Raw genomic sequence first — 16,484 nt, 5'->3', positions numbered from 1 at the left:
ATGAATAAGCCCCTTTATTTTCTAGGTACTGAATGGTATTACCACATCAGAATCAAGGGAATTCTGAGTTTCCCATCTGCAATGGGGAATGACGTGGTGAAAATATTGTTACAGCTCTTTTTTTGCACGACTTTTTTCCTAAAACCTGGCTTGTAGTCTGAGTATGTGTACATCTGATTTTTTTGCAGATGGAAATAAACCGGAAATACAGGGATGGCAGAAATTCAGTTTTCGTAGGAAAGGTGAGATTTCAGCCAAAACCCGAATATGGGTCTTAAGTTACAAAAAGCCCTTGGCTTGGGTGGTTTGTTCCAGTCTAGACAAGTGCAAAGTCTCACCTATGTTGAATAAGTCACGACCTAAATAGTTCAGCAAAACGTGTTGGCTGGGTGGTTGCATAGCTTGTTAATCAAAGGTATATTAGCTGCTTAAAATGAGACAGTTCTCTCTCTCACTATGTGTCTCGATCTCTTTGTCTCACTTTTTCCCCAAGTACCCATAATCAATTTAGGTTTTTCTTAAAGCAGCCGGCTTGAAGAGTGGTAAGTATCAATCTAAGCCACTAACCAAGGCCATTTTTTAAACCCAAATTATCCCCATGAAGTTCTTGAGTGATCATACCATTGGAAGAACCCTATAGGATTGATTTGAATTGCAGTTGACCTGTAGTTGAGTCCAGACTCTCTGCTTGCATTTAACTTCCATGCATTGAACAAAGACCTGCAAACCAACATCCCAATCAAAGGAAGGGCACACAGATGGTGTGAGCATTTTTTATGGTTGAGTAAAGAAACAACAAACATGCCCAACAGTTTTTATACAGCTGCTAGAATTCTTTAGTTCCCCCTCCCCAAAAGGTTTTCATCCCTCTCACTTTTTTATATTTTAATTACATTTTACAAATTGTCATGTACAGGACAAGAAATTGTTGTGGATTGTCTCAGTGCTGGTGTTAGCATAGCTTGGCTGTCATCTGGTCAGACTGTTTCAGGATCTCGGTGTTGTACAGGTCTAGGGCATGGTTCACCCGAATGATCTCACTGTTCGTCAGCTTCAGCCGGTGCTTGAGCATACACGAGAACAAGTCCAGCTGAGGTTTCCCTGGAGCTACCGGGGGAGCCAGTCTGTTGATTCGGTCCCGAATATCCAGTAGCAGCAGCATGACCGAGGAGGAGGAATAGAACTGACCACCCTGTGTGTATGACTGGTTGACCTGCTGCACGGCACTGCGCAGCAGGTCTGCATTGAAACGCAGACTGTACCCGTACACCTGCACGTCGGAGATCTTGATATAGAACTGGCGCTTGGCAGGATCAGACAAGTCCACTGGGCCCTGACCAGTGGTCTCGTTGCGCAGCACGGTAGGTAGGCGGGTCCGGCTACGTAGGTAGATATGGACAGTCTCAAAGAAGGTTTTCCAACGATTGCCTAGGAGCAGAGTCCAGTTGTAGCACTGGCTGCTCTGCAGGCGCATCTTCTCCCATCGTGGGTAGCCGTGCTCTCCAAAGGGCATGTTCCAGCCCTCCGAGTGACTACCGCTGAAGGGATTAACATAGACAAAGAACATGGGATCCAGGCTGCTGTTCCTGACCTGGCAGATCCGCATGGAGATGCCAATGACCATGTGGATGTAGTCCATTCGGTTCTTGTTGCTTTTGAGGGTGAGAGACATACGCTTGCGCAAGCGCGGATCAAAAAAGGTATCAAGACGAATCTCATTGCTGATGAAGGTAGTATGGATATTGAGCCGTGAGTCCATTTTCTGGAGTAAGTACTTGAGCTCCAAGTCTTGAAAGTCCAGGTCAGTCTCAAAGCTGATAAACTGCTCACTGCGCTCTGAGTCTACATTCTGTGGTTCGCAGCGACCTCGGTACAGCTTGTAACCTTTGTTGCAGGAACCACATAGGGAGATGTTGGCCAAGCTGCACATAGCACAGCTGTTGTTGCCACCGATGATGCAGGGGATAGGTCGCTGGCAGAGGCTGGTGCTGCTGTGGCAGACACAACTCCTCTGGCTCTCCAGGAAGGTGCCCCAGAAACCATTTTCATTGCAGTACAGGAGAGACTGCACTCGAGTCAGCCACTGCTGGATGGTCCTGAGGAAAAGAAGAAAAGAACATAGATTTAAGACCAATACTACAAGAGTTGGGGAGCGGACTGTGAAAGAAAACACCATTATAAAGCATGATGGGTAAATACAAAAGAATATTACAATACAGAAAAATAACAAAGAAGGTCAAAATAGTACAACAAAAACCAGAAGTAGCAAAGAATTTTCAGACAGATGACAAACTAAATAGTTAAATAATATAGAGACATTCTGGAGTATGAGAAGGAAAGAATGTATGAAAGAATGAAAAACAGATAAGAGAAAAAATCAAAGCAGAATCCTGTGTCCTCAAATCCAGTAACATACAGGGAGGATATTAACGAGGGTCTTGCATCATGCTTCACCACACAACATGGAACAAAGGGGCATATTACCAACAACTAGCGATAATTATCGCTATGTTGGCTTAGCGGCAATAATTTTATCACCGTGTTGCGGCGATTTTTATCGCTTAGGAGCCTTGCTATTATCAAGGTTTATCTCCTAAGCGATAAAAATCGGCCGAAATGCATGAATATCGCTGTAAAGTCTGTGATATTCATGCATTACCGAGCTAATGCTCTTAGCCATGTTATCCACCTCCCATTGGATAACATGGCTAAGAACTGCTCAGGACAGGTGTTAGCTTTTGGAGATATTCGCGCTTAGCGCGAATATCTCCAAAAGTTGGTAATAGGAGATAGCGGTGTTAGCGACTGTTTCCAGTCGCTAACATCTTGGCACGCCCACTTTGCATGTCATTAGTGATAAATATCTCTGACACGCAAAGCGGGGCCCAAGATGGTCGCTTATCTCCTACTAGCTGTCGCTAACTGGTGTTAACGACAGCTAGGTAATAGGGAGATAATTTTATCTCCGCTTTCTTGGCTTTTAAAGCCAAAAAAGTGGAGATAAATCCCTTGATAATATGCCCCAAAGTTCTAAGTAATATTTATAAAGCCAGGTAAAGCCACTTGATGTGGCTTTGAATGACTTTGTATATGTGGAGTAATGCAACACAGTGCAAATCACTGCTTTGCATTACTCTGCGCAAGAGAGGTGTTCCATGGGCGTTGCGGTGGGTGTTTCCACGCCCATCCTATATTTTTTGACACATTCCCAGATTTACCAAACCTGATAAACCTGGGAATGCACCAAAAGCATACATCTCCCTAGGTGAGGTGTAACAAGGAGAAATATCTTTATTTCTCCTTGTTTTACCTCGTTCTATTTGTGCGGCATTCTGCAGAACACACAGAAAGAGGAAAACACCTCTATGAGTTGTTTTTGTTCAGGAAGGTGCCCTTTCTGCACAAAAACAATCCTGCCTACAACACATGGTGCAAGGATGCCTGTGTTGGTGCTAGCCCGATCAAAGGTGCCAGTGCAGGGGAAAGGACAGAACCGCACCGTATTGGATAAATTAAGTGCATTTCTGCCCTTTTCCTGTGATGCAGGGCAGTGTAGCAAGGTAACTTGCTGTGTTTCCCCGTACCACAGATCCCATAAATATTCCCCAAAGTACTTAATTATTTATCTAGTTCATTCAAAATGGAGCAGTGAATAATATTCATTATTATGCAACACTAAGGCATTACATTAAATGTGAGCTGTTGAGTAAAAAGGGTAATGTAAGGAACAGCCATAGAAAGAGAAAGGAAGTAGCAAGGCCCTCATTTATGATTTTGTGCAGTGAATGAACTCTGACAGATTGGAAGATCACCCTTGCCCATCCAAGTTTGCACTTTCCTTCCCACATTTGCATGTGGTAAAGCCACAGGATTTCTGACAGGAGAGTCTGTTTGGTTTTACTGTTAGAAAATCTTCACTTGATGCACTTTCCACCACTGGGTGCCAGGCCATAGCGATGGTTGCCACATTCCATATAGGGCAGGAAGCTATTTACTAAGGGCCTCATTTATGAAAAGTGATGCATCGCTGCGTGAAAACAGTGATGCGTCACTTTTCACTGCGCCCTCCTTGCGGCATGCTGGATGCGTCATATTTACAATATGATGCATTAAGTCACAAGGAGTTACAGATACGTCAGTATTTCTGAAGTATCTGTAGGAGCAAAAATGATGCATTGTTGGAGTGTGTCGCGAAAGTGACGCAACTCCATCAATGGGTCATTTTACATGGGCAAGTCCCATTTCAAATGTGCCTGCGTTAGTCTTACGCCTGCACCCTAGAATTGATGCAGTGAAATCTCATACATTTCACTGCAACACTTCTACGAGGCTTACTTGCATCAGAACGCCCACCCTGCATACATTATACCTGGCGCAGGTATAATGTGGCGCAGGGGTTTACAAAGTGACGCATCTACCTAGATGCGTCACTTTGTAAATATGATGCAACATGGTGCATTTTTAACCCTACTGGTGCGTCACAAAAAGTGATGCACCGGCAGTGCAAAAGTGATGCAAGGCTCATAAATGTGCCCCTAGATTGTCCTGCAATGGACCAACATGTGAGGCATGGTAGTCCCAGCAGGGAAATCACTTAATGGCCCCTACAAAATATCAATGCACCTTATGCCCATGAAGGAATCTGATTGAGCCTAAGAGCCATTTATTTTACTTGTTTTTCAATAACAAATTCCTTTTTTGGAAGTTTGATATTTTAAACCAAAACGTTTTCGAGTGGGTGCACAAAACATGGTACCTGTCGGCAAACCCTTAGGCTTTCACAGCAACCGACTTCATGAAAAGGCAGACGGAAAGAAACTTTGGGGGCCCCAAGCAGGGCCCAAGTCCCCTGTAGGCCACTGCTAAATGGTCTGGGAGGCACATGCTGTGCCCCCCCACACCTCCATGCACCGTGTACAGGTACTACATGGTGCCTGCCACACGGTGCATGAATGTGCACAATGTGCCTTCTTCGCAGCCCTTTTGGCCGCAGCACAAGCCACAGTAGAAAAGAGCACTTTACGACTGCCAGAATGGTGGTCCTGTCATAATATGGCAGGCAGGACTGCCGACTCATTGCTGGACGGTCACCTGTCTGATATGATTGCGGTCGGCGGTCCGGCCCACCGCCAACGTAATGAGAGTCTTTGTGTTGTGTTCATTCAGGTCTCTGGGAGATGCACTTCTATCGGTAAGAAATAAGACCCCAATGCCCACATTAACTAGGAGGCTCTGAGGGTCACTGAAGAGACAGATGCAACAATCAAACCAACTGAGTGTTGGACAAATGAGAGAGGTACGCAGCAATTCCTCGAAAAGAGGCATGTTAATTATTTAAGGCAATAAAGTTTGGCTGGAGGTGCTTAAGGGAAAAAATCATGAATATTTTACTGAATATGATGAAATGAGAGTGAATCAGAAGTGAAGGTTTAAGGCTATAGAAATAAAGTCATGTTAGAGAAAAGAAAAGTCAGATATCAGTGATGGAAGCTTCTGTATGCCAACGAATGGCAAACCATGGTATTGCGACATTATCACTGTTTTGTTCCCAAGGTACCACTTCATATTTGAAAATAAAATATTCATATTCTTGTCTCTAAGACGGCACTACTGCGTGATGATAAATGAAGGGCCCATTTTCAAGGTAAGGTAAAAACAATATATGTATGCCATGACACACAATACAAAATGTTTAATACAAAAGACATAAACAATGATGCAGATGTTAAAAATCAAGAACTAATTGAACGAGTTTACAAATCCAACCTGGATTATTGGAAGACCAAGTTGCTGGAGAAGTTTATAAGAAAAGTAGGATTCCATCTTGCCATCACTGCAAAGCAGGTAGTGTATAACAGTCCAATAGCCTACCCTATTTACTAAAGAATTCTCTATAGTGGGAACACCTTGATTGGGATTATATCCTTGTATTTGGGATCATTATCAACAGTGCTTAATTAAAAAATAAAAAGGAAGTGCAATGGCCCCACTTTTGTCTTATGGGCATGCCGCCGGCACAGTCAAATGCTGCGATTCATAAATTGAAAAGTTGCCTAGGTTTAATTTCACTTAGTGCTTCTTCCTTCCATCGCCCTACACTTCTTGTCTCTTTATCTTATCCATTTATTTTTCTTCTCTGTGTTTTCCCTTGGGTGCAGTTTACTCATGTTTAGCTTCTTTTTTCTTTCTCCTTTTTCTGCCTTTCTCTCTTGCCCTGGATATTAGTTTGATCATGAAAAATAAGTTTCATTACCCAAACACGAGTGACAGAGCTCAGACTTGCAAATTCCTGAAATCATAGGCACTGATTATCACAGCATTAGAAATACACACATGGTGTACGGACCATGAATATGTACTGAATCCTCGGTGGAGATGCTATGGTGACTGCAATGTACAAGAGGTCCTGAGAGGGACAGCAGTCCCAGAGTTCTGTTTTATTTGTAAATACTTTAGGGAACAGGGCACATAAGGGATTCATTTAAATTGTATACAACATCCAGGGCCAGCAAAGGTGTAAGACAGTAAAGTGTGAATTAGAGTTTGGCATGCAAAGGGTTCTCCTCTGCTCCCTTGCGGAGGACCATAATCCATACATCAGCCACGGCCCGTGGAGGGAGTTTCGGTGGGGCGGAGAGGCGGGGCGGTGGAGGGGCAGGGTGGGGGGTGCTAAAAACAGGAGTATGAATAATTGAAGGTAAGTAAACAATTGAATTCGTTTTATTTATTGAATTGTTTACTTACCTTCAATTATCCATACTCCAGTTTTTAGCACCCCCCACCCTGCCCCTCCCCCGCCCCGCCTCTCCGCCCCACCGAAACTCCCTCCACGGGCTCTGGCTGACATACATAGAGATCTCTGCCAGTCTAGAATAGATCTCTGTGCCTTAAGTAGATCAGTAGCAGTTCCACTAAAGGCAATGAAGCTCAGCTGTATTGGAGCCATGTTTATGCACCTGCTTGGCAAAGGGATAGCTTGTTATCAAAAAACAAAAGAAAATAATTTCCCAGGGGGGGGGGGGGACTGTATGTGGATCATCCTCTTGTTTCCGGTTTGGGTTCACCAGGCTTTCCCTGGTACAGCCTAACAGGAAACGTATGTCAGAATAATCTCTCTAAATATGACAGATGTTCTGACGCACATTGAGTGATGGTGCTTTGGCGAACGGACTATGGGTCAAAGATTTCAGCCAGTGGAACCAGCAGAGACTTTGCCATTGTGCATAACCCGAAACAAGAGCAGGGAGCCATAATTTTGGTGAAAGAATACCTGCTACTTTTTGGGTCGAGTCTGAGCCTGCGCGCATGCGCTGCTCTGGCGATCTGCTGTACTGGAGTAGGAAATAGAAGCCATGCCCACTCGCTGCCCATATTTGCCATTGGCTTGTGCCATTTTCCGTCCAAAATACTGGCTTCTGATTCGTAAATAGGCTTGTTAGTCCTTCCTTAGTACCGCCTCCTCTTCATTTGTCACCTCCCATGGCGACTGGCCCCTTTACTTTGGTTTTTACACAGTACGTGTTATTTAGACTGTGAGCACTATTTTTTTTGTCCAGTTTCTCTTACTGTAGGCACAACGTGCTTTGGTGCCTTCTTTATAACCCCACCCTCCCGTTGTCTGTGCCTTCTTTACCTTCCCACCCTCCCTTCTGTTGTCGGTGCCTAGTTCTTTAACCCCTTCCCTCCCTCCCTCCCGTTGTCGTGATGACTACCATTTGCAATAGGTTTCGCACTAGCGCAAGTTTGAGCTATTGCAATTTTAAATGACAGTGCCTGTTAGATATGTTTTGGTTTTTAAAACACAAATAAAACACGTTGTCATTTACAATGCCAATAGCTTAAACTCATGTAAATCCGAAACCTACTGCATTGCAAATGCTTGTTGATGGATGCCACCCATCCACCCGATTAGTTAGCAGGCTGGTGGACAGTCCAGTGGCCTTCAAGACCAGCAAAAAGATTGTCTCTCCATCTCTTGCACAGGACCACTGCCCATACTTAGAGATACCCGTCTGTCAAAAGCAAGACACTCCCCCCAAACAAGTGGGGGGCGCATGTTTGGTGGACAAGGCATTTGCTGCTTTTTGGCAGATGCCCAGTATCAGACAAACTCCAGATCAGCCCCAAAGTCTTGAAAGATAGTATGCTGTCAATTCCCATTGCATTATTTCTAGTCTCCAAGATGAGTTCCAATGTTTATAATTTTTTTCTAAAAACTAAAGAGCTGTCAACATAACAATTATAGACACGTAGTAAAATCCAGGCTTGTTGGACAGAAGCACTTACAATGACCACTTTAAATCTATATTTGTGTGGCTACCTCGTTGAATGCAGAAAAATAAATACATTTTTGGAAAGCATATTCAAAAAGTATCACTGTATGATAGCTACCAGCCACATAAATAAAAATGCAATATATAGCATGTATTAACTGTATCTATAAGGATACGTGATGCATACAAGGATTAATGTGAATAGTTGAGTAGTTCATACTGACTTTGATGATTAAAAAATAAACTAGTTTTTTCTTTTACAAAATGTTTTGGACAGTGTTGTTTTTCTATTACAATTAACATCCACAATTCTCTATTCTAGTTGTGGAATGTGATAAATTGAATGTAAATCTTTTAGATGTCATAAGGATCTCCTTGGGCTTGCGCATGCACTCTCTCAACAAGTGTGTCTTAAAAACTGTGGGCCAGATTTACAAAGGTAAAGTGAGATGAAAGTCTAACTTTACGACTTTTGGCATTTACCAAGGTAATTTACTACTCGTAAATGCCCTTTGTGAATCCCGAAATTCTAACTTTACGACTTTTGGCATTCACAGCATTTACTACTTGTAAATGCCGTTTGTGAATACCGAAAGTCGAACTTTTCGGCTTCCAGTATTCACAAAGGGCATTTACGAGTAGTAAAGTTTGACTTTCGTCTCACTTTAGCTTTGTGAATCAGCCGAGATCCCTGCCTGTGTCATGGAGATATGGAGTTGTTTGCCCTTGTCCCACTGAATGTTTCCTGGCCTATCATACTTACAGAGACATCCATCCCTTTGCTCTAGAATGCAATAAACAACAAGCTCTATCTATTAGTCAAACTTTGTGACTATCTAACAATAACCAGTTCTCTATTTGATAACATTTAGAGGGGACTTCAGGATATTTAACACTTAAGTCAGTGCCCATGGTGTTGAAAATGCTTTGACTAAGGTTGCCTTTTAGGCTAAAATTGCACACAGAGGAGGGCAATGTGCTTACTGTTTCTGCTGGTGCATACTTTCAACTTGTGTCTTAACTGGATGGGGTTATAACTAAAGATTTGTCCTAATTACATACTTCTGGTCCTCTTTTTGTCCATTATATTTGGAGTATTTTATACAGATAAAGAGATATGTCTTTCAAATCGATACATCTCAGTGGATATTCATGTTACTTTATCTTTTGAATTCGTGGGGTATCAATTTGGGAATGGTAGGCCCTTACAAACTCAATAAATACATCCTTGCTAAGTCTCAAGCCTTATGCTGAGACGGTCAAGGAAGAGCAGATTGTATCATTACAGTACTGACAATAGGCTCCCTGTGTCTGTTGATATCTGTTTATGCACTCCATAATTTGTGCCACTGCAGCTGGGTAGTGGAGTAATGGACTTTTGATATTCCCATAGACTCACACAGCTGAGCTGTGTTAATATTATACCTCGCATGAGTAGCAGAAGAGTGGTAGAGTCTTTAATATAGCCTTATAGCCCGCCGTAGAGGACTATACTGGCTATTAAAGGCCCTCCCCAGCGTTAACTTTAACAAGGAAGAGGGACTTTAATAACCGGTATAGCCCAGTTACGAAGGGCTATAAGGCTATTAGAACATTCTGCCACTAAAGGGCAGAATGTTCTAACAAAAAGAGAACAAAGCCTTATGGGAGCTTGAGGGGATTGGAATCCCCTCAGGCTCCCTGAAGCATTTGTTCACAGCCAGAGCTGTGAACAAAGAAACATTGCAATGTTGGAGCTCTAGGCTTATACCAGCCATTATAAGCCCGGAGCACTCCATTGTTTTCAATGGAGCTCCCAACATTCCAATGTTCAAATGTACTTTTTAGGCCATTATATCACACAGAATAAAATCAGCAGCCCTGAAAATGTCAGACATATACAAAGTCAAAATTTGTCAGATATGAAGTACATAGTCTTGTCTTTTATTTTAACAGGCGATGTTTCATTTAAATCTAAAATTAGAGGTATAGAGTTGAGGGAGTAGACACATTAACAGGAAGAGCCCTGTTAGTGCAGAGGCAGGGTTCGGCTCTGGCTCTAAGAGCCTGTGCTCGAGCCCAGCCATGAACATATTTGGCATGTAAATTGTGCAACAAACATCATATTACAATAAGATCAGGAATCTTAAAAATCAAAAAGCTTTAACACATGGAAGCATTCACCTTAGTAATTCATATTGTATCTCTGCAAAGGAAACTCCTTGAATTAAAGTATTTGCCTAGGATCACATAATTTGGTTAAGCAGGGAAGCCAGTATTGATCTCAGATTTTCCAGTTTCACACTCTACAATTCAGCCCCTGGATTGGCCACTAGATTGGCACCTTTGTTTTGAATTGTTAGAGGATGAGATTAGAGCTTGAGTGGCAGGCAGAATCAACATTTTGTTTTTGGCAGCTTTACTCAGCTCAAATCTTCCACAAGGACATAAGAGCGCTTCACAAAATTCATAGACTATGTTACACTCTTTTTTGGCAAAGGGACATTCACCAGGACGCTGAAGCGAGGCTGGGATTTAAACACTCACAAAAATATGCCTGTAAGATTGTTATGAATGTTTTTAACTGGATACTTTTAGTACGCGGAACCCACTAATTTGCACAATTTGAGGTTTGGCTTGTGTGCTCCATGGGTATAGTGATCTATGACTTTGGTTGTGATTGCTAGTGTGTCAGATGGAAAATGTTTGTGAATGAAATGTCTTGACCCCTTTGTCTATTCCCCAAAGCTGCAGTGCTGCTTTTAAGCAGTGCTGTAAATAAAACAAGAGGACAGTCGAACAGCACAGAAAGAGAGATGTCACATTGACGTAGCACAAAAACTGCAAATGTGTGCATGTCTCCGCTTACATGTGTTGGCACATTAAAGCCAAAACTATTAGCTTGAAGTGGAGATACCGCCCACCAAAATATATCAATACACACATCTAGAAGGACTTTCAGTCATTCATCTTCATCTATCAGTCTCTTGAATCATTCTCCTTTTCCTTCTATCCACCATTGTTTACAGCATGGGGCAACAGGTGAGGTCACTGCAGACACTGACTCTCCTCACTGAGAGTGATGGAAGTTTGCTTCTGCACAATGTGCATATGTTACAAAAATGTCCTCTCCTCCATTTGCAAGAACTGATGGGCCAATGTGTTCTTTTAAGGAAATATATGTATTTTTTTCTCTTTTACCAGGGTGGCAGCTCCACAGGCACTACTACGACCTGAAACCTACATGGTCATCTTTAAATGGGGGTCAAAACCATGTTAAGATGGCAGTCAATGCAAGTGCACATGCTTATTGTTATGGGAGTGTCTTGCAGAGCGCGCGGCTACTCGGGCAGAGTGTCCCGGCGCTATATAGATCTGCAGAGGAAACCGGAAACACAAGCAGATTAAAGGCCGTAAAGCCAAGTCTTCAGACCCTTCCTAAAGGCCAACAGATTGTCTAATTTCCTAAGAGAAAGGGGAAGCTTATTCCAAAGCTGAGGTGCCAATAATCGGTAGGAGCGTCCCCCGATACGGGCACGCTTGGTAGCTGGAACGATGGCCAAGGCTTGAGTGGCAGAACGTAGAGATCTGGAAGGGATGTAGAATTGGACACGTTTCCTAAGATAAATAGCACCAATACCATGCAAGGATTTAAAAGTCATGATTAGAGTCTTAAAAAGTATACGCTTTCTCACTGGAAGCCAGTGGAGCGAGTCCAGAAGGGCTGAAGTGTGAGTCCTACGACTAAGGCCAAAAATGGCCCTGGCAGCAGAATTCTGAACAGTTTGCAGGCGAGCTAGAAGGTACTCTGGGAGCCCTAGATAAAGAACATTGGCATAGTCAAGCCTAGAGCCGATCAATGCCTGGACTAGTAATTTTCCTGTGAGAAAAAGAAAGGAAAGGGAGACATTTCCTGAGCGTGCGCAGCAGGGCGAAACATTGGCCAACCAGACTGAGAATCTGGGGCTTAAAAGTTAATCCGTTGTCAATTTTGACACCCAGATTTTTAGCAACCAGGGTGGGTGAAGACGGGGGATGCATATCCACAGGCCACCAAGATTTCCAATGAGTGTCCGGGGCACCGGCGAAAAAAAAAATTCAGATTTATCTGAATTACATTTTAGCTGGTTACGCTGAAACCAGGAAAAAACGGCCTCAAGGCAACTTATGATGTAATCGCCATCGAACTCAGTGTTCTTATCACAAGTGAAAAGAAGCTGTGTATCGTCAGCGTAGGTCACAATCCGGGCACCATAGGGCTCCACTAGTTCAGCCAGGGGGGATAGAAAAATATTAAAAAGGGTAGGACTCAGTACCGACCCCTGTGGCACACCTACTGCCAGCCTTTTATTGGTTTTGAAGGTCCCCATGCAAGCACAAGTATGAGTGCTCATCTTTGAATGAATAGACACCTGTGTGAATATACTCATATGCTTCGATGGCAGCCATTTTTGGATGAGCTTGAGTATACATTCCAAAAACCATTCAAAGGAAACAAGCTGTTACACTACGCAAACGGCCGGCTTCAGCAGTGGGTGGAATGTGAACTCCTGCTGGAGCCAGTGGGACTGTGGAGGTACTGGCCGGCTGCCACAGGCCTAACACACCCTTATCTCAAGGCGGCAAGCCCGCCGGTGCTCTCTTGGACAGCAGCCCTCTGCTTGGTGACATATTGGAAGACAGCCTTGGTGTCTCTATGTTTCTCATTGTTCCTACCAGAATCTTCTCTATAGGATTTCTGAGAAATACGGCCTGTTCCAAGTCATCTCCTGTTGGTTGGGTCCCCCGCTATGTTTTGTGTCTCGAAGTTCCGACTACTCCCAGAAGTCATCTTGGAGCTTTTTTGCCCTCGGACTCGGAGAGTTGTAGGTGTACATGACCGCCATCTTTGGATAAAAGTGCTTTACTGTATCTCACATTGCCTCGTCGCGTTAGCTATCACTTGAGCGCTGCATCATTACAGATTCTTGCATATGCAGTACCTTTCTGCAAATAGCCATAGTGATTGCCTTCATCGTTTATCTAACACTAAGCTGAATTTTATTCCATTATATGAGCTTTATTATTTTTCATTCTGTTTTATGTCCAGCGCGTTTGTTCAGTTAACGCAGCATTAGGTAATTCGTCTACCTTAAATATAAATGCACTTACTTCCATAAACGAGATACTCGCACAATACAGCTTTACTCCTCTTCCCTTAACTACAATTACTAGTTTGCACATTGCTCCCAAAGGCACCATTGGTCTACATTTGGCTGCAGGCTCACAGAGCACTGCTGCAGACATAGAAAGGCTGCGGGGATGAGCATAACCACTGAAATCAGGGGGAAATGTCAAAGAATCCACTAGGACAACTGAGCAAATACCATCCAGGCAGTTTCAAAGAGTGTTGTCTGCAGTTCTGCTCATAAGTAAATAGTAACCCCCAAACCAACAGAGTGAACCCCCAAGTTAAATCAGCCCTCTGCTCCTATTTCAGTCTCTCTCTCTTCCTTGGAAACTTGAACCGCTATATGCAGATATGTCTTTTCTCTGCTTCCTAACTTTTCCTTTGTTGCTTTTGCTCTTCCATAAATCTCATTCTTTTTGCTTCCATCTATATTTTGGATAGTTCTGTCGCATCTTCTTCCTCCCTGATCATTTCATACAAATTTTTTATACTTGTTCTCAGTGTCTTACATTGATTACATGCTTGTCGCGATGTTTTCCTGGTTACTTGCTTGATTTCAAGTACTTCATGCTAATCATTTTCCTGTTTCCAATGATTTTTTTTTTAATGAAAATATTAATGTCTATTATCTCTTGATGTTTGGGAAGTTCCAGACGTTGGGCTCTTCTCTTTACTACTTCTTCTCTTCTCTCCTTTTTATAATATGTATACACTATGTAGAGCGGTATCTTACCCAGTAATTGAGACAAATTGTGAAATTTTGCTGCAATGGGGCGGTCAAAGTTTTCTTACATAGATTGTGGGTAACCCTGGGCAAAAGACTTCGCTCCGCCCACGGAGTGGGCGTAGTGTTGCCTACTTCGCCCTTTGCAAAGTAGACGTAGTAGGCAACACTATGCCCACTCTGTGGTGGCGCGAAGCTGCCCGCCACCCGCCTCCCTCCCGTCCTCTTCTAGTACCATATTTTTTACTTGTAAGGACATAAAAGAAAAGAAAAAGCACCTACCTGGATGCGGCGTCCCGGGGCTCCCTCTTACTGTTGACACACCGACTTCTTCAGAGGAATGCGCATGCGCGGGCACCTGCGCATGCGCATTCCTCGCAAGAAACACGCGGACGCCCGCGCATGCGCATTCCTATGAAGAAGCCGGCGGGTCAACAGGAAGAGGGAGCCCCGGGACGCCGCATCCAGGTAAGTGTATTTTTCTTTTGTTTTTAATGTCTTTAATAGTAAAAAAAATATGGGACTAGAAGAGGGCTGAAGGGAGGCGGCCGGCGCGTAGCGGGGCTACGCGAAGTGTGTGGGTGGGCGAAGCGCCCACCCCACTTTGCGGAGCTTCACTACGCCCACCCTTAATGTGGGGAGAGACATGGAAAAGACAGCCAAAGGAGATGAAGGGAACAGGTAATGAAGAGTAGCCTAGTCAGGAGTGAGCCGTAGGAAGGAGAAGAACAGTTGGTGGACAGGAGGAGCCTAGCACAATAAAGACTAGATTATAATAAGGTCTTCAGGGTGTAGCTTGACTGGTGATGAGAATAGAAAGGTATTGAGGGATAAAAGAATTGGATTGCCGAACGGCACGACTAAGGCATTTAAATGATGAAGAGCAGGAGGCAAACGGAAGTGAAAGGAAGAAGTTTCACAGTTATTAGATAGAGAAAGCTAATAGAATCAAATGGAGGAGGAAGGGGGAACAGGAGAAGAGAGACCTAAGAGGCTAAGAGACTGAGGGGCATATTATCAAGAACGTCGATAAAATTATCGCCGCTTTAGCGGCAGGAAACTGCAGCTAAAGCGGCGATAATGGGGTTGATAATATGCCCTTGTGAAATCCCATAGCAGCCCAGGTTCTGGTGTTAACCTGGGATTCTATGGGAATTCACAAGAGCATATTATCAAGCCCATTATCGCCGCTTTAGCTGCAGTTTCCTGCCGTTAAAGCGGCGATAATTTTATCGACGTTCTTGATAATATGCCCCCAAGTGTGAAGAGGAATAAGCAGCAATTAAGAGAGCTAGGAGACGTAAATGGCCAAATTATGACGTAGAGAGGCACGAAGAGGACAGGTGATTTAAAGTGTTATGTGGTGGGGTGAAAAATATAATGAAGAAGGGTAGATAAACGAGAGGAAGTTGTGATGGAGAAGAACAGGAGAAGTCTGACATGATGACCAGGTCAGCCGATGAATGGAAATCAGGAGCTATAGGAAGAGAGTAGACATTAATTCACAAGAGGCAGAGGTGATGGGAGACAAACAGGAAATATACTGCACTTTTGCACAAGGGGACAGTAGCATGACAGACGACGGAGGAACAGGAGTAGATGGAAAGGGATAATATGGAGAGAATTAAGACGGACAGGCCTTTTTCTTAAACAAAGACTGACATTATTTGGCGGGGGGCAATAGTAGCAGGAAAAGAAAATGGAAATCAAATTGAGACGAAGAGTTTCTAATAGGATTTGCGAACCATACCCTTTTTTATTGGAGAATATGACATCTAGAATATTATAGAGATATATTTTCTTCTTATGTCTTATTGGGCCACTGTACATCTTCGAGTCAACCCTTACACTAAAGGAAAAACAAAATCAATCCCTGCCCATTCTGTGAGGCCCAATCTAAAAGAGTGCATACATTAATAACATTCATATATTCTATTCTAATTGCTCCATCATAAGGATTGAAATACATATTTGTCTATACCTACCCTAACACAGAATACACATCGATGTGAGCTAGAATACCCACTGTAATGGTCCATGTAGCAAACTGGGTTTTTGTTGCAGTAGTCATCCCACTTTTTGCCTGGTATTTGATGCAAATTGGACTGGAGTGCACTGGGTTCCTGCTAACCAGGTCCCCAGTGCTAGTGTGCTTTGCCCAAAATAAGGTAACTGGTCAATTGATCCCCAATTAGCCAGGCATTTAGCACCTCTATGAGTCCTTTGTAAGTGGTTCCCCTGGTACCTAGAGCATAGGTACTAAAAAGGGTCCCTAAGAGCTCCAGCATATTGTGTGCCACTGCAAGGGACCCAGCACCAAACTCATGTAGACTGCCAC

General features: G+C 43.4%; 1 protein-coding gene across 1 annotated transcript in view; it reads right to left on the bottom strand.

The window, feature by feature from the left end:
- Positions 1-759: 759 nt before the first annotated feature.
- BRINP1 (BMP/retinoic acid inducible neural specific 1) overlaps positions 760-16,484 on the bottom strand; it is a 413,405-nt gene continuing 397,680 nt past the window's right edge. Inside the window, exon 8 of the mRNA XM_078641975.1 lies at positions 760-2,096. Coding sequence (XP_078498101.1) covers positions 953-2,096 — 1,144 coding nt within the window. The 3' untranslated portion in view covers positions 760-952. The remainder of the gene's footprint in view (positions 2,097-16,484) is intronic.

Source organism: Lissotriton helveticus, chromosome 5_1 (assembly GCF_964261635.1).
Source record: "Lissotriton helveticus chromosome 5_1, aLisHel1.1, whole genome shotgun sequence".
NCBI classification, from domain to species: Eukaryota; Metazoa; Chordata; class Amphibia; order Caudata; family Salamandridae; genus Lissotriton; species Lissotriton helveticus.
Note: the sequence above shows the minus strand (reverse complement) of the source record. Positions and strands in the feature narration are given on the sequence as shown.